Source organism: Epinephelus moara, chromosome 4, assembly GCF_006386435.1.
Source record: "Epinephelus moara isolate mb chromosome 4, YSFRI_EMoa_1.0, whole genome shotgun sequence".
NCBI classification, from domain to species: domain Eukaryota; kingdom Metazoa; phylum Chordata; class Actinopteri; order Perciformes; family Serranidae; genus Epinephelus; species Epinephelus moara.
The window spans coordinates 26361003-26379391 of NC_065509.1; the positions used below are offsets into that span (position 1 = coordinate 26361003).

Consider the following 18389-nt stretch of genomic DNA (forward strand, 5'->3'; position numbering starts at 1 on the left):
ACTTTAGATTAGAGGTATTTAAGGAGTAGTTTCATATGTAAAGTAAAATAAGACACAAAATGTTAAGAAAAAAATAAAAACACAAGTGCTAAAGGAATTTTAATCTCCTGTAATCACATCAATTATATATACAATACAGTAGTATTTATAATAGAGGCGATGTAATTTCCAAATTCAAAGATTAACACCTGTGAAGAAAGTGTGACAGGTTTGGTAAACTTTGATATTGAATTTGCCAAATAAAATAAATCATCATAAAATGTTATATTATATCAATTAATAAATTGTTAAATACTTTGATTACAGCAATGAGATACACCTTTGTTGATCCCCAGAGGGGAAATGAAGTTGGTGCAGCTGCAAAAGGACAGAAATAAATACAGATGAGTGGCTTGGAAAGTAAGAGAAATAAATAGTAAGAGGTACATGAACTTAAATCATAATGATATAATTAAAAAAACTGTACAAGAGCAGTTGAGAGAGGGACAACCTGATATAAGTTATTTGTATTAATATAAAAGTTAAAGTGTGGGAGATTTGGCAGACTTTGATAGAGAGTTTACCAAATAAAATAAGCTACTATAAAATGTTATTTTACTATTATTAAACATTCAAAGCAACATGTATTTTCTTCTGAATTTTCCTGTCTAAATGCCATTCTTGATAAACTAAATAAGGCTTTTTTGATTAGCCAAAATGCTTAATTATATTGATGACTGGTTAAATGTGAGGGTGATTGGATGTGTCCTGTTCAGGTTCAAGACCATGAATCTGTAAATGACAGATACATAATTTAAGGGCTGTGTAAAACCTCTTGGGGGTGGTTAACAATTCACCTACGGACACAGATTTGCAGATGACCTACTGTAACATTTTGTCAATTGACTTTGTTTCTACATTTGCACTTTAGTGTGTTATCACCTTAACGACAAACGGAAAAGCTCTGTGCTAACTTTATACTTCCTCTGTCTGTGCATGGATATACAACCTAACGGCCTTTTGATGTACCATTAAAGTAGTTTACATTTATATAATGTCGTAATTAAATACTTTGTCAGACAGCCATTTCTTAAACCTCCAGGCAGTTTACACAGTATGCTAACTACAGCTTACGACTAATGTCAAATCAAAGCTAACACTGGTAAACTTTTATATTGTGATGCGCTCCGTTTTTTGTGATGTTTTACTTTTCGAACATGCATTCAAAACTTTTTTTGTTGTTTAACTCTTCGCGCCATTTTTTCCTACCCCGGAAGTGAGCCCCTCTTTGAAGTTGTACTTCCGCTGTCTTCGTCAACGCGCAGTAGGAGAAGCTAGCCTAGCCACCAGCTAGTTAAAGAGCACTCTGCGATCACATCGCGCTCGCCTTTGTGTTTCCTCTGAAACGACTTGGGATGTTGGAAGTTTTTCCTCAGTCCAGGGTTTGTGTTTCGTGAAAGAGAGAAACGAGGCCCGGCAGATCATATTTTCACTCAGGGCCGTGTGTTTTTTAATCAAACACTATTCCAGAAACATGGCGGACGGCGGGCATTACTACAACGGTAAGACAGCCTGTTACCTTCAGCATTAACCTCACATCTTTTGTGCTACTTGTACCGTTTTTCTTCAGACCGAGGGGACTTTTTGGTGAGGAGGGAGGTCAGGAGCACTGGTTACATGGTCAGTGGAGGTAAAATTATATCTTGGGCCTTCCCCTGGATATCTAATAATGGTGCTTTATACACACAAGTATTTACCTGGTACTTACTACTATAATACTAATAAGACAAAATACAATGTTTACAGTTACCGTAGCATTCAGTAAGGCAAGTCTAGGTGTTTTTTTCTGTGACAGTATTAATTTCAGATGTAGGTTGTATTTTAAGGATTTATATCTTGTGATTGCGAACAGTAAGAGACATCATTGTGGTTTTATTCATTCACTACCAGTGTCTCATTATAGTGCATTATTTGCTTAACTCTAATTCTGTTATTTATATGCTGACAAATTAATATTGTATAACAGATTGGACCTTAAAAAATTATTTGATTGTGTATGTATTAGATGTGATATTAAAGTAAAAACTGACAAACTGTTGCACCCTTTCTCAGAGCATGATGACAGAACTGCACCACAGTTTCGCAACCGTAAAGGCAGAGGCCCCCACAAGGGTCGGTCTTATGACAGGTCCCGCAGAGACCGCCAACGGGGCAGCCACGCTGGAGGCTTTGGGGGTCCTGGGCCACGGTCTAGGCTCGACGATCCCGATCCAGATGTAACCATGAGTGACAGCTCTCAGGACAGCAGCTCCCAGCACAGATTGTAAGTGTGGCTGACTGGCCGAGCCAGTTTGTTGTTTACACATTGTTTTGCAGTTTAAAATTGTCACCAGACATGTTTGTCAGTGTCTGACTTGTTGATAAGCTCTAAAACATGCATCTTACTTTATAAAGAGGGCTTGGAAAATTGTTAAGCATGTAAGCCAAAAGAAACTGCCAAGAATAAGTTGCAAACTTAAGATTGCTTTTTTTCCCTGTGCTTTTTATATGTAAGATGAGTGACACACAGACAGCAAAACTTAGATTCTTTCATGTTGACTTGCTTGAACTGCTTCGAGGCATCCTAAGCTGCTCTGTGGCAGGAAGAGAAAGTAGAACAAGTCTGACCATTTTCACATTTAGCACTCCAGGCTTCAGATGAAAACCCCTCGCCCAAAAAGTACCACTGGAAAACCAACTGAAAGTGAAACTGTGAAAGTAAATTGAGCTCAGTAAAGTAACTTTTTGTTTCACTGTCATATCACTGTTACCTTAGTGCATTATTTGAACGTGGTGACTCATAAGCCACACATGCATTTCAGATTTTTCTAAACTTTTTAGGGATCCTTTCCTAATGCTAGTTATGGAATTGTAATGGGACAAAAAAGGCCTGCAAATTCAAAATAGTTCCAAACTAATATCAGCTAGTGAGTGTGTACATTTATTAAAGGTATACTGTGGAGTTTTCGACCACTGAAAGAGCTATAAAGCAATATTTGATGAGACGTTGTCCAGATTGTATCTGGTGCTCTTCCAGTGCATGCATGAGAACTGTCTGCAAACACATGCATGTCAACCTGTCTCCTATAAAATAACATTTGTATATTACTAAATTGCATTCATAACTATGTTGTGGTGGTCACATAATTGCTGCCCGGACTATGTTCAGAGACCACATTGCTTTAAGTTAATGAAAAGTTTTTTATGTACTGTGCTGAGGTCACAGGGAGTTGGCTGGGATGGATCACGGACATACAAAGTACAGGACTGGGACACCGGAATCCTGGGTTTGTGTCCAGACTGGGTTTGTGGTCAGATTTAGCCAACAGAAGCACTTAGGTTAAGGTTACGGAAAGATTGTCATTGCTGTTAAGTGTTAATAAAAAGATGATGACAAAAATAATGCTGTAATCACTGCAAGTTGACCCTGTATTGCGAGAATGCTGATAGCTTCAGTATCAACATTTTTGTGACTTGCTGGGTATGGTAATTAGCAGCATTTCCTCATTATGTTAATAAAAATATGCATTTAGTGCAACATTGGGTTTCCCTTTAACATATTTGCTGTTTTAAAATTAGTTGTATATTAATGTAATTTTTAGGACACGGCGATGAACATTGCGTGATGCACCTTATTTTCAGAGGCAGTGACAGTTTGGCGCATAAATGCATCATTAAAGGTGGCAAAGCAGTCATGAAAGGTGTGGGAAAAGAGAGAAAGACGGCTTTGCTTTGATATGTTATGCAGTAGGAAGTGGATTTAAATGTGTGTTAGGCTCAAGGATAGTGGGAGACCTTTTGTTAATAGGGTGAACACTGGCTAAAGGAGGATTGTTTCAATATATGGTCTTGTTTGTCTTCTTTAGCACCCCGTATGGAAGACATAAATGGAAGGCTGGAGATGGACGCTTTGACAGAGACCGGCGAGGCAAAGGGGGAGGAGGTGGAAGAGGCGGCTTTAGAGACCGACCTGGAGGCAATGGAGGAGGGGGGAAAAACCGGTCGGGCTGGTACAAAGTAACGGTGCGTATTGCAACAGCTGCCACAGGTCGTTCATGCTTCTACCTTGTGACCTGTTACAGGAGCTCATATTTTGCCCTTTTGTCTGTTTGACAGATACCACACGGAAGAAAATATGACAAGAACTGGTTATTGACAGCTCTTAGGAACATCTGCTCAGTGCCCTACACACCTGTACAGGTGAGATCCCACACTGTCTTGTGATTACTAATTATAAACTAATGGATTTTCAAAAGGGTATTGTGTGTCTTGTGCCTGTAAATGCAGATGTGCTTTGAGTTCTGATAAATTAAACAGTGATGCTTTTTAATGCTCCCTTTTTTATTTATTTTTTATTTCTCCTCTGCAGGTAAAAGATATATCTCTAGTCCCCACTTAGACACATTTGTAAACTGAAGATTTTAAGGAAAGTGTGTTCGTTGGCACCATCTTTGTTTATATGAATTTTAATCATGTCTTTCTCCCCTGTGTGTCCAGTACCATGTTGATCATAACAGGGCCCATTTCTATGTGGATGATTCCTCTGCTGCCAATGCTTTGCACAAATGTTCTCACAAGATCACGGACACAGATGGTTATAAGGTATGTTGGGGTAATAATGGAAATCTCACTCTTATTTCTTCAGAAGCTATTTTAACTATCGTTAATGATCAGTCTTGTCATCATGTTAGCTTCCTTCTCTGTTAATAATGGCTACACTGTCATAATGTTCTTATCCTGTCTGCTTTGACACAGTGTCACTAAGTTCTCAACCAACCTTGACCTCTATATAATGATTAACCACAAATAACACTTTAAAACTCTCTTAGCTAATGTCCCTGATCATATGATGTGTTGTTTTTCAAGGTGGAAGTGCACGTCAACCCCAGCGCTCCTCCATCCTTCCTCCTTGCGGAGCTGAAGCCTGAACACTTGGAGCACCTGAAGGTGAGCTAGATGAAATAACAAACTGTCTGAAGGGTCTGAATGTGGCTGAGACAATGATGTTTTTAGATGACTATTAAAGTCTCACAAATACTGCAAGTGTGATGTATGGATCAACAAACATGAACGATGTTGTAAAGAACAATATGCAGATTTTTGCATTGAGATCCATGAGTCCATTTATATGCACTTAAGTAACCAGGATGTAGTCAGCATTGCAGTTAATATGATCGAAGTGATAAAGGGTTTTGAAAATCAAGTAGTTTGGTCTGAGTGATAGTAGAGTTGGAGTGCTTTATTTTGAAAGGAGGACAGACTTTTGGGTGTTTTATGATGGTTAAAAGTTGATTCCCCTCTCCTTCCGCCCTCTAACTCAATCAGCATTAAATTGGAGAAAGTTTCTATCAATTTTGATGTTTTTTTTCTGTGCAGCTGAGGCCTCTCATGTTGACTGCTGTTTATCTTTCACAGCAATGTATGGCCAAACGTTTTGATGGCTCCCAGCAAGCATTGGACTTGAACAACATCCGAACAGACCCAGGTAATTAAACATTCTCATCCCTCTCATACACAAGTCTTATGTATGACATGATATTGAACGCTGATTCAGTCAGAGCCTGACAGTACATACTAGGCTAGTTGTTACAAGTTAATATCTGAATTATACAAGATTTTTTATAATTATCTATTAAACAGGGGTCTAGTCTGTCTGTTTTCTAAGTAAATAGTCACTGCAGTGTTGTTTCACATCGACAATCTGGTGATGAAATTTAATCTTGCAGAATTTTTGAATTACCTAACTGTGACTGAAAATGACTTTCGAATATTTTTACTCGTACTATGTTGATTGCTAATTTTGTTTTATGTGACAGACTTGGCGTCCCAGAACATTGAAGTCATCTTGAATAGGAAGACAAACATGGAGGCTGTCATGAAGATCATTGAAGAAAACATTCCAGAGGTAAAATTAATACAGACGATGTTTGTAATATTGTTAGCTGAAAAATAAGCGATAAACACTTAGCTTTTATCGTAGCTGTTGTCATTAAGTGATGGTTCAGACTGAATGTGCTTACACACCTCTCTTTCTCTTGCCAGCTGACATGCTTGAACCTGAGCAACAATCGTATTCACAAACTCGATGAACTCACCGATTTGGTTTCCAAGGCGCCCAATCTGAAGACTCTCAACCTCTCCCACAATGAGGTGAAACTGGCTGCTCGGTTGCTTGAGATAATAATAACCAGGCTCTTCTCATGACTTATTTTTAAATCCTCCTCATACCAACTTGTTCCGATTTTTGTGTGCTCATCCAGCTGAAGTCAGACCGGGAGCTGGACAAAGTGAAAGGCCTGAAGCTGGTGGAGCTGTGGCTGAACAGGAACCCTCTGTGTGACCTCTTCAAGGATCAGGCCTCATACATCAGGTCAGTCAGCGATTTTGGGGGATGAGGGGAGAAGTTTTTATGAAGGGGACACAGTGGTGTGACTGTTGGTGTGTGAGTAGGGGTGTCCAGGAGTGTTTCCTGTATGACAGGACAATGCAGCAGCGTGCTGGAAAAGGAGATCAAGCACACCTTTGTTTGTGTAATATGTACAATAACGGAAACCATTTCCCAGCAGTGGAGAATGAACTTTGGACGAGGCGGAGGCAGCTGACACTCACCATTAATCCCTCTATTTTTGTATTCCTGTGTAGAGAAAGAAATGGAGAACAGAAACACACAAATTCATTGTAATCAGATCAAATGATTCTTCTTTCTTGTTGTTTTACACGTTTCCTCCCACTTGATGATTAACGTTTCCTTTTCACAATGCAAACTAAACTTACTTTCAAAAGTTGCTGAGGTAGCATCAACCAAGATGCACTCCCACATCGTTTTCCTTTCAGCTTGCTTAAACTCTCCACAGTTTGAACAGCCATCTTCGCTCTGCCATTTATTCAGCTTCTCTGTGGGACATCCTTTCAAGCTTTGGTCTATTTTATGGTTCTCAGTGATGCTGCACCCAGCACTCCCCTGCTGACATCCTGGTTAGTGTCCCATAAATTGCTGTAAAACACCATCACACTGCTGTTGATAAATATCTCTGAGAAGAAGCACTTTTTTCTAAAGAAGACATTCAGCTTGACAGCCCTTAAACACAGTGTACTGTGAACTGCTTTCAAAAAATATAAATCCACAGTAAACTCTTGAGCAGTACTGTAAAACAGTGTAGGTTGTTTAACGGAGAGAGGGCAATGCACAGTTGTGCTGACAAATGTTTGGATGAAACAAAGGAAATCTGCAGCCAATGATTTCCCCTCCCCTCGTAGCACCTTGCCCACTCGGCCCTCTGTATCAGGCGAGTATGGAAGGCTGGATAGCCTATGACGGGTAAGATCCCACCTCGAAACCCCGGGACAACCTAAGGCAGGCACAGTCACGATTACTCGGCCTCAGTCCCTGTGAGCCTCGATTCACTGAGAATGTGACGAGAAGAAATCGAGAAGATGGGACTTGACAGAAAAAGCCATTGGGCTGAGGCGGAGGGGGAAGTGTGTCATTATCAATGACATACGATGAGCCAAAGAGAGAAAGCAGTTCGTCTCTTCCACTAAGTTGGTTCTCTCTGGCCTGAAAGAGGCCTCTGCTGATCAGTGAATGAAGTGGAGAGTTTGGCAAATACCCTTAACTAACTTGTGAGGGAAATGTCTTCTGAACTGGAAATTGAAGTCCAGTTTTGTCTGAAATAAGTCCAATGAAAAAAAATGTGGAAACACTTGCCTCTTCCAGTTTCTGATAGCTGTGACCAGTACGAAAAGGCTCAAATATAAAGCAGAGAGCGCAGAGTAAAGACATATAACTATAGTCCAATGCTTAATGATCTCCCAGTTATCTGTAAACAGAGACGTGGGCCCAAATTAAGCTGAAAAATTACAAGCTTATAGCATTAATGTAGTCGCTGCCAGTGCATGAAGACCCATCTCTTCAGAGTGGATGGTGGCTATGAGATACTGTTAACTGCTTTGCTTGTGCAGCAGGGGAAGGCTGTAGTGGCGGGAAGGCTGTAGTGGCGGGACTGCTGCGTCTAGCTCACTCTGAGGCCATCTGTCCTGTTTGTTCAGCTCTGTTCTCAGGTCGCCTTTCTTTGCTGATAATCATGGGCGCAGATACCGACAAACTCTCTTAATGGATAGTGATTGGTGTCGAATGTTAGACTGTGTTTGTTTGAATTTTACTTTGTTTTTTTTTCTAGTTTTGTGACCTAGACTCATCTGTTCCCCAGCATCTTGGCCAGAGTTTGGGGGTGGGGGACATGAGACTGGCGGTAACCACCTCTCTCCCAGCAGTGCATAACCTTTTCATTTCACTAATTCCCAACAGATGTGTTTGCTGGTTTCAGTGCAGTCTGGTAGATTGTGGGTTTCGGCATGTGTATATGTGTGTGCTCCTAGAAAAGTGTGCTTATATTGCTTCCCCATGTCAGATCTGTGTATCTCCATGTTGGGGGAGAGGGTGAGTATACCTGCTGGTAAGTACACTTTGGGGTGGGAGAATTGACAAAAGGGCACAGCATGAAAGTGAAGATAAGGGTGTGAATGATAGTCCATTTGCAGATCTACTTGAATTAAAAAGATTAAATCCCTTTTGGCACTGGTTGTAATTACACTCCATTTTCATGTATCTATACATGACTGTATTCTCCCAAATGTCGTGGACAGTGTATCATCTTAAAATGACTTAAACTGAAAGGCACCAAATGACATTGGATGGGTCAGCAGGTGTGACTGACAGTGCTACGTACAGTAATAAGCATGATTTATCTGCGTGTGGTGTGGTGTTTGTGATGATAACTTTACTGCTCTTGATTTTTGTTCCGTACCAGTGCCGTGCGGCAGAGGTTTCCCCGGCTTCTCAAACTGGTAAGTCCATGTGTTTATCTCTTTACAACCATCTCCCCCCTATTAGGTGCTATTGTGAAGATTGTTTAAATTCACATCTACAAAAACTATGTTCATAACACAATGAGATGTGTCAGATCTGTTGAATCAGCTTGATCACATAGTGCATGGGCTTTCGGGTGATTAATCAGAGCAGCACATTGCAGTGTTGCAGTAAAGACAACCTTCTCAGATTATACAAGTTGGGAAAAGTAGTGTAGATACACTTTGTGAGATACATTTGCTGAATCTAAATGCACTCACATTGCTAAATGAATTGCTTCAAAGTGGCAGAAAGTTTAGCCAGTGCTAATTCCCCTCTCATATCTTCCTTCATGTGTGGTTTCTTCTTAGGATGGTCATGACCTCCCTGCGCCCATTGGATTCGATGTGGAAACGCCCACCACTATCCCCCCCTGCAAGGTTACTTGTTTTATCTCGTGATTAATTGTATGTTTTTACTCAAAGTGACACATTAACAATTACTTGTGGAGTGGGTCGCACTGACTGGATCTTTACACACCCTGGTCCTAACTGCTAAAGACCAGTCTTTAGAATGGACTTTATAGTGGTTCGCACCATCCAAACTTAAGGCCAGTCTTAACTATGCCAGGTCCTAGTGATCATGTAAATGCCCAGCAACTGTGGCTATTGCCTGGCAGTGCATACGTTGTTATGATACTTTGTTGACAGCCTCCTGCTGTCTTACTAATGTGTAGCCTAACATTTATCATTTGTGGCAGTGGAATTATGGAGGATCAGAGAAAAAGAAAAGGGATTTCACAGATGTTTGGATACAAAGATTAATTGAGCTTTACACGAGAAGCGCATCTGTGTTTGATTTACAGCAGCTAGCAGGTTAAACTCCACAGAGAAAAAGTAAATAAACTTGGCTGTAGATTACAACTCAGGGACAGACGGTGTTGTTAGCAGTGGTATTAAAGTGTAAGGACTGCACCAGTGTCTGAACAGACTAGGGCTGCCACTAACGATTATTTTCATTGTTGACTAATCTGTCGATTATTTCTTCGATTAGTCGACTAATCATTTCATCGAAAAATGTGCTAAAATGTTGAAAAATGTCGGTCTGTCTCTCCCAAACCCCAAAATTACGTCATCTAATGTCTTGTTTCATACTCACGCCAAAGGGTTTTAGTTCACTGTCATGGGAGAGTGTGTAAAGCTGCCAATATCTGAACGTAAGAAGCTGCAGTAAGAGTATTTTGGGGTACTTTTATAGTACTTTTCTATGAAAAATGACTCAACCCGATTAGTTGACTACTAAAATAGTCACCGATTATTTTAATAGCCGATTAGTCATCGATTAGTCGACTAATCGTGGCAGTCCTAGAACAGACTAACATTGACATTTGCTGGTAAGTTAGCAATGCATCTTTACCAGTGAACGTTTGTTTGGTTGCTTGTTTAACAAGCCGAGTTGATGGACAAGGTGTGTGTTCATGTTTGTAAGTTAGCTAAATAGAAAAGGAGACTTTAGTAAGAAAGCTAATGTGGCTTATTGGGCTGCTAATCTATAGAAACTGCCAAGATTTTGACTGTAAGAATTACACCCAGTTTTAGCGAGATGAAGGTTTAAGCCCTGTTGGTGCAACTGGCCCCTGAAGTACATGGCATTCAGTAGAACCCTTTCATGGTCTCATTTGTAATTTAGTTAATAGGTTTATGCTGCACTGGCTTGTTATCATTATGGTCTTCTTTTATGTACTTGACAAATGTGTTTGTTTTTTTTGTTGTTGTTTTTCCTTTCATTTGACAATCCAGGGCAGTTGTTTTGGCTCAGACGAAATCAAGGCCCTCATTCTCCGGTTCCTGCAACAGTGAGTTTCTACCTTCTACCTAATGTAGCTAATCTTCTCACAACAGCCAGTTGATTAGTGCCTGTTTTCCAGGATTAAGGTGCTGTTAATATGTCCCAACTAGTGCCTAATTCACCAGTGCTACTGTAAATACAATTTCTGTTCCAGTAGAGTTTTTTTGGGCAGTAAAGAATCACAGGAACACACACAAGAAAACTAAGTCGCGTGACTGTGTTGCAGGTACTACAGTATATACGACTCTGGGGACAGACAGCCACTCCTGGATGCTTACCATGATGGAGCATCGTTATCCCTCACAACACCTTACTCCACCCAGAACCCCTCCAGGTAAGAACACACACAAACATCCCCACTTATGTAAACATGTAGCAACACTTAATAACACATAAAGGAATGGGACGTTTGTTTTTTTCAGTGTTTTCACAGAATTTGTTTGTATAAAGATTTTTGCACCATTATTATTTGCACTTATCCTAACACCTTCCTGTCTGAGTCTTGGCTGTGTTCACACTGATCCATCCCTCTCTTCTGGTCTTAGGAGCAGTCTGGGAGAATATCACAAAGACACTCGAAACCTGAAGAGAATCAAAGACTCCAGTGAGTTTACCTGTCGAGCTGATGACCTTTCGTTGCGTCTGAATTGTTGAGACTGAATGATTTTTTGAGATGCCTTCTGATGTTCCCTCTGTGAACACTTCCTCTTTCAGCGATACGGTTTCGACTTCTGAAGCATACACGACTGAACGTGGTTGCTTTCCTCAATGAGTTGCCCAAGACTCAGCACGACATCGCCTCCTTTACTATCGACGTGAACACCTACACGGTGAGTTTATGTTTGTTCCGTCAGCCAGCACTTGTCATTAGCCTTTTCTTCTCACTGCGAATCATTTCTATTTACTAATTCTACAAAAAATGTTTCTGTTTACAGAACACACTACTGTCGTTCACAGTGAGTGGAGTCTTCAAAGAAGGTGAGTCGTTGTGTCGTCATGATTTTTGTTCTCAACGACTGCAAAGATAAGTGCTGTTGAGTATGTTGCTAATGTGTCTCATGTCTGTTTTTCAGTTGCTGTTGATGGTAAATCTCGAGAGTCCACCATGGCTTTCTCCCGGGTTTTCATCACTGTCCCAGCAGGGAACTCTGGGTAAGTTTTTTTTGAGCTCCTAGTGGTTTGTGTCATCCTGTTGTCCTTCACATTTTCCCAGAGGAAGGGACATGATACTAAAATTAACAACTGTTGTGGATCTTCAAGTCAATGAACCTACTGCTAAGACACTCACATTACCAGTTTATTAGGTACACCTAGATAAAGCTAATGCACTTACACTGACCCTGTTTTGATTTTAGAGGGTTAAATGAGGACCGATCATACCTGTTCAGAGAGAACTATAAGAAATTAAAAATGTAAAGATTTTACCCACAGATGACAATATTCTATTATAGAAATAAATTGTTCAGAAAAAGAATAATAATACTGAACAAATAAATATTGATCAGTTTTGCTGAGACAGTGTTTTGATTGAGGAGGATCTTTGTTAGGTCAGTACAGTCAATTGTAGATTGTGGACGTTTTCCTCCTGAAACAGTCGAATCTTATTTTTTGTGTTCCTTCTGTGCTACAGTTTGTGCATCGTGAACGACCAGCTTTTCATCCGGATGGCTACAACAGAGGAGATCCGCCGGGCCTTCGTTGCTCCCGCCCCAACTCCATCTTCCAGCCCCGTTCCCACCCTCACTGCACCGCAGCAGGAGATGCTCACAGCCTTCTCACTGAAGTCTGGCATGAACCTGGAATGGTCCCAGAAGTAGGTTTTGTTTTTGCGCCTGTGGTGTTGGCAGCGTTTCACGACATCATTTATTCATTTCATTCAAAATATTTAAACACTTGTTCTCTGTTCCAGGTGTCTGCAAGACAATGAGTGGGATTTCAACAGAGCTGCACAAATTTTCACTCAGTTAAAGGTAAAATTATGTTTCATAGTTCATTTCTCTGCATATACATAAAGGTGTGACTGTTTTACAGCAAGGACCTAAAATGCTTTCTCCTCTTTTGCTTTCCAGACGGATGGCAAGATCCCCGATGTTGCGTTCATAAAATGAAGAGATTACTCATACTTCTGTGAAATAAAATCTGCAGTTATTTTATTTATGGCTTGTGCTTTATCCTTTAAACTCTGCCTTTTGTTTTATTAAAAATAATGTAGATCAAGTTCACTATTTTGTTTTAACAGCCAACTGTTTGACCGAGGACTGATGTTATGATACCATCTTTGGTTGTCATTGTAACCATAGTTTTTGGTCGTTTGTATAGAAATCACTACATGTTTTCATAGGAATAAAGACAGATGGACAGTGGTCAACTTGAGTTCATGTCAATGTTGTATTATGTTCAACAATAAATACATTTTGTTACACAACTGATGCAGTTCACTTAAGCCACAATAAGATCAAAGTGATAAGTGTGAGAGTTCATTCTTCACCCTTTAATGCTAGTTTGACGGGGGGGGTTTCTGGTGTTTCACCCACCTCTTGTGGTCTACATTGATATTTTTTTTTTTTTTTTTTTTAAATGGAGGGGTTAAAAGTGGTGTAACAAGCCAATAAGTTTAAAGGATAGGTTCATATTTTTTCAAGTCAGTAGTCGGGTGCCCATGTGAACATTGAACCAGTGTTTGCTTTCTTTAATCATTCCTCCTGTTCATCAAGAGATCCCCTCCTAACATGCCTCCAGTGTGATGAGATTGTTTCCTTGGACTGTTTTTGTGCTGAGCTACATTGGAGGGACAATAAAACAACAGTTCCAATGTTCATATGGGCACCTAAGTATTGTTTCCAAGCAGCCATAACCAAATGTGGATCTATCATTTAATTCACCAGTCAAACTTAATTTTTTCTGCTTGTTCTATGGCTGAAAATGGAAATCAGGAGACCCCATGCCAATTAGATTGTGGATTGCATAAATTAATATTCCATACAATTTAAGTAAAATTGTTTATCAGTTGATGAACAAAAGACAAACCTTGAACAAGATTTGGCATCTTTTATTGGCTATAAAAGACATTCCTCTCAGTTAGATTGACTGTGTCTGAGTAAATCAAATTTTGACATGTAATTTATAGAATAATGCACTATAATAGAATGCCACCAATTTCAGGTTTTTATATCAATTAATTTGTCACATGAACTCATAGTACTCCCCAATGGCAGTGGCCCCCAGCAGGAAAAGCAGCATGTCACGCTACAAAAACTGTTTAGAAATGGCCTGTGGAGCGTGACAAAAAGCTCAAGGTGTCGACCTGGCTTCTAAATTTCCCAGGTCCCAATCTGCTCAAGGATTCTTGTGATGTGACGGTACCCCAGATGCACCCCTAATCCAAGGTGGGGCCTCCTTGGACTTGGCTCTGACCTGTGGAGGTATGGACACAGGGTCTGTGGGAGTGTCCTGCAGTGTGTGGCAGATCCATTTAGTCCAGTGGGTTGTGAGGTGGGTTAATAGCACGTGCCACAGATGCTCATTCAGATTGGGATCTGGGGAATTTGGAGGCCAGGGTTGACACTTTGAGGTCTTTGTCACATTCCTTGGGCCATTCCTGAGGGATGTTTGCAGTGTGGCATGGTGCATTATCCTGCTGGGGGCCACTGTCATTGGGGAGTATTGTTGCCATGAGGCGGGGTACTTGGTCTGCAGCGATGTTTGAGTGGGTGGAACATGTCAGGTGGTATCCATGGATGCCAGAACCAAAGGTTTCCCAGCAGAACAATGCATTGAAACAAAATAGTCAAAGTTATTCACTAAACTTGTCAGTGGTTCTACTGCTGTGGCTAATCGGTGTATATTTATTTATCTATTTATTTCCCCACATAAGTTACATTATGGGCTATGTACTCATTTATGTGTTGCTGTTTTATCCACAATTAAATGAAATAAATTCAAAGCAATCATAATAAATGTTCAAATTTTAAAAAGAAAGTAACTATTTATATTTAAAAAGCAGGTTTAGTATTGATTTTAATTAAGATTGACAAAATACTACAAAGATGGCGCCCGGTGGCGAGGTGGCGTCATGTTTGTCTCTTCCGGGTTTGTCTTTCGTCACTGTGACGCATGACGCACTTACGTTCACCATACCAGCAGTTGGCGTATGATAACAATAAACAACCCTGAAACAAGAGATACGCACCAACGGGACCTTCCGCTCCAATTCGACACAAACGTACCGAAAATATGAGCCGAGACAGCGACAGACAGTTGGAGTAACGTCTCGTCAAGTAGCGGGGGAGTCTCGTCGGTCCTGACACAAAGGATTTTCGAGTTTTGGTGTCAAGCCTAGGGGAGAACTAGAGTTACGGTCTGCCCCTTCCTTAGCCCCCTGTAGCTAGCTGTGGCTCATTCCTTGTTTTTGCACACTTTGTTTTAGTCTGTTATGCAGTTGCCAGAGGACTGTACTCGCACTCGTTCTCCTCCGCCACCTCTTCGCTCCCTCTCCCCGCTCTCTCTGGCCCTATGTCTCGCTGGCTCTTCCCCTGGTCAGGCTCAATCAAGAAGCGGGCCTGTCGGTACCTCTTACAGCACTACCTCGGTCACTTTCTGCAGGAGCGACTGAGCCTGGACCAGCTGGGCTTGGACCTGTACAACGGCAGCGGTGTCATCAAGGAAATCAACCTCGATGTCTGGGTGAGTCGTTTTAAAAAGAGAGCTGTATGTCAACTTCGACTCACAGCAGCAGCCATCGTGTGTGTTTTTGTCGGGCTCGTGCACCCTTGACTGTTTCGCAACTGCTCTCGAGTTCAACAACAATCTCCAACGTCATGCTCCTAGCCTAGCTCGCATTTCTTCGAGGAAATGCACTTAAGGGGAACACATCACCAGCTCAGCAGATTAAGTGCACCTCTCCCCAGAGCCTTAACACATGTATACCCCCCTGCCATGCTGGCTGTACACTTCCTTTTCTCCATAAGTCTCCTAGAGTGGTGACAAAATATGAAACCATGCTTATAAACATCTCTTTCACTTTGTGTTTCTCACATTACTCGCTGCTTCCCCTCTGCTGCAGGCGGTCAATGAGCTTTTGGAGTCTCTGGGAGCTCCACTGGAGATAGTGGATGGCTTTGTGAGCAGCATAGCAGTGACCATCCCATGGCAAGCTCTCCTGACTGATCACTGCACCTTAGAAGTTTCTGGTCTTCAGATAACATGTCGACCCAAGTACCGGACCAGTAAGTTCACCTAAAAACAACTTATTGAGTCGACAACCTGTGGGGTTTCCTTTTGGGGCACAAAACATGTATCTGTCAGCCACAGGTTGAGTGAGGGGATCTTCCACTGTTATAAGATGTACACTTGCTGCTTCAGTGTGGTCCAAAATCATAATTATATATCCCTGTTTTTATTACTTCATTCCCCAAACTATTAGTGATGTATAGCTGTTTGGTAAAGATTTGTTATTGAAGTGTAAAAATGTACACGAGTGAGGATCCAGGCATGGTCGTCTCACTACAAGTCCAGACCTTTATGTGCTCCTTTAATCAAACCACTGGTCTAGGGCTGCAATTTATCAGTTAATCTGCTGATTATTTGCTTAATTAATTGATGCTTTTCTTTAAATAAAATGTCAAATTAGTGAAAATGGCCAATTATAGTGTTGTAGACCTCAAGCTAGCATAATCAAATTTGTTGTTTTGTCAGAGCAAACACACCAAAATAGTCACTTAACTGTCATATATGAGGAAAAACAACAGTAAATCCTCACATCTGTGTAACTAATCAGATTATTTTTTGCAATTTTGTTAAAAAAAATAACTGAAATTATTAATTGTTTATTATTTGAAAGAGACGGTTCACCCTGAATTCAAAAATACATATCTTTCCTTTTACCTATAGTGCTATTTATTAGACTAAGTGTTGGAGATATTGGCAGTACAGATGTCTGTCCTCTGTCAAATATAATGGAACTAGATGGCACTCAGATAATCCACAGACCTTGATGTTAGCAGTTTCATGTAGGACCTATGTTCTTTCCACCAAACTACATCAGCCAAACATATCACCATGCAGAAGGAAGCTTGCATCTACTTATAGATGAGAGGTTTGTGCTTGTGATAGAGTGAGATAAACATTAATGGTGTCCTGAGGTGGAACATAAGCTAGCTCAGTGGTGCTAGTTGAGCTAGCAGCACATGCAGTACATGTACATACAGTACATGCCTTCTGGGTATATGGTTGGAGGATGTAGTTCGGTAGAAAGAAAATAGGTCCCACATGAAACTGCTCACAACAAGGTCTGTTATCTTGAGTAACCAGGTCATGAGACATTGCTGTTTTTGCACATTGAGCACCACAACCCGAGTGCCATCTAGTTCCATTATATTGAAGAGAAAGCTGACATCTCTACAGCTGATATTTCCAACACACCAAAACAATCTAGACTGATTAATAGCACTACAGGTAAGAGGAAAAAAACGTGTTTATGATTGTGGGGTGAATTGTCCCTTTAGTATCAATGTATTTATTTGTCACTTGAACTCATACAAGGTACAAACTCCAGTGAAACCCACCAGCTCCTTCAACTTGTGTATTACCGTTTCTCTTTTTGCCTCCTTTACTGCTCTTCTTACACTGTAGGCTGATACTTTATAACTATCCTGACAGTCGATTAATCAGCTAATCCTCTTAGCTCTACACTGGTCTAAAGCTCAGGAGGTGCAACTTGAATCTCCATGTGTAAAATGTTCAATTTATGTCACATACTAAGGAGTTTACTCATGTTGGCATTGGATGTATAAAGTGCACACATGTGAGTTACACTACACCTCTGTTAAAGTACAAGAAATCACTGAATCACTGGTTTTGTTTGGACTCAGGTGGGGGTTGGGACTCCCAAGGCTGGTCATCAAGCATGACCTCCAGCATGCAGCTGGCTCAGGAGTGCCTGAAGGACCCTCCGGAGGCGTCCGAGGAGCCGCCTGCCCAGCTGGAGGGGCTTGAGATGTTTGCACAAACCATTGAGACGGGTGAGTCGAAGCTGTGTGTGCCCTCACTGCAAAGGAGTGACAGTGTGTGAACATACAGACATCAAAGTATCCCTAGTGTAATCATGTGCAGTCTGACTGTATCAATCTGAACACATGTAGCTAAGAGGGGATGATTTTAAAGGTCAGTGCTGATGAACCTTTGCATGTCTGTCATCTCTTCTGTGTTTGCAGTCCTTCGTCGTATTAAAGTCACCTTTATAGATACTATCGTTCGCATCGAGCACCAGCCCCTGGACCTGGAAACAGGCGTTGCCTTAGAGGTGCACATCAAACGGTACGTCCTAACTCCCTTTTCAAGATTGGATGCCTCTCCGATTTTTAACCATCTATGTGTCATAACAATGTGACTAGTATGTGTAAATGAACTGTTGTAAACTTCCTTCCTTTTTACCAGGTCACAGCTCTCCCTGTTCATCTCTCAGCTCAAGTCACTTCATCTAGCAGTTTTTTGTTGGCTTTAGGGCTGTTGCTTGAATCATAGATTGTACTTCTGCATTTTCACATGCTCGCTACCATGGACACAAAGAGTATAGAAGCACTCTCAAATATCAAATCAAATATGAACCAAGATTCTGTTCAAATGTTCATCATCTAAAATGTTTTCAGAAACATATTTTAGCTACTGTTAAACTGTA

At 40.9% G+C, this 18389-nt stretch overlaps 2 protein-coding genes across 2 annotated transcripts in view; both read left to right on the forward strand.

The window, feature by feature from the left end:
- Window positions 1-1283: 1283 nt before the first annotated feature.
- On the forward strand, window positions 1284-13139 carry nxf1a (nuclear RNA export factor 1a). Its single transcript, XM_050042066.1, has 21 exons — window positions 1284-1541; window positions 2092-2302; window positions 3885-4041; window positions 4135-4218; window positions 4516-4620; window positions 4885-4965; window positions 5434-5503; window positions 5835-5923; window positions 6061-6168; window positions 6279-6388; window positions 8829-8865; window positions 9238-9306; window positions 10666-10721; window positions 10941-11048; window positions 11260-11318; window positions 11429-11544; window positions 11650-11692; window positions 11788-11866; window positions 12345-12527; window positions 12624-12684; window positions 12784-13139. Exons 1-21 carry the CDS (start codon window positions 1514-1516, stop codon window positions 12820-12822), a joined length of 1893 nt encoding a protein of 630 aa, XP_049898023.1. The 5' UTR covers window positions 1284-1513; the 3' UTR covers window positions 12823-13139.
- Window positions 13140-14835: 1696 nt separating this feature from the next.
- atg2a (autophagy related 2A) overlaps window positions 14836-18389 on the forward strand; it is a 29754-nt gene continuing 26200 nt past the window's right edge. Inside the window, exons 1-4 of the mRNA XM_050041869.1 lie at window positions 14836-15397; window positions 15777-15939; window positions 17584-17733; window positions 17926-18028. Of these exons, the coding sequence (XP_049897826.1) occupies window positions 15227-15397; window positions 15777-15939; window positions 17584-17733; window positions 17926-18028 (587 nt within the window). The 5' untranslated portion in view covers window positions 14836-15226. The remainder of the gene's footprint in view (window positions 15398-15776; window positions 15940-17583; window positions 17734-17925; window positions 18029-18389) is intronic.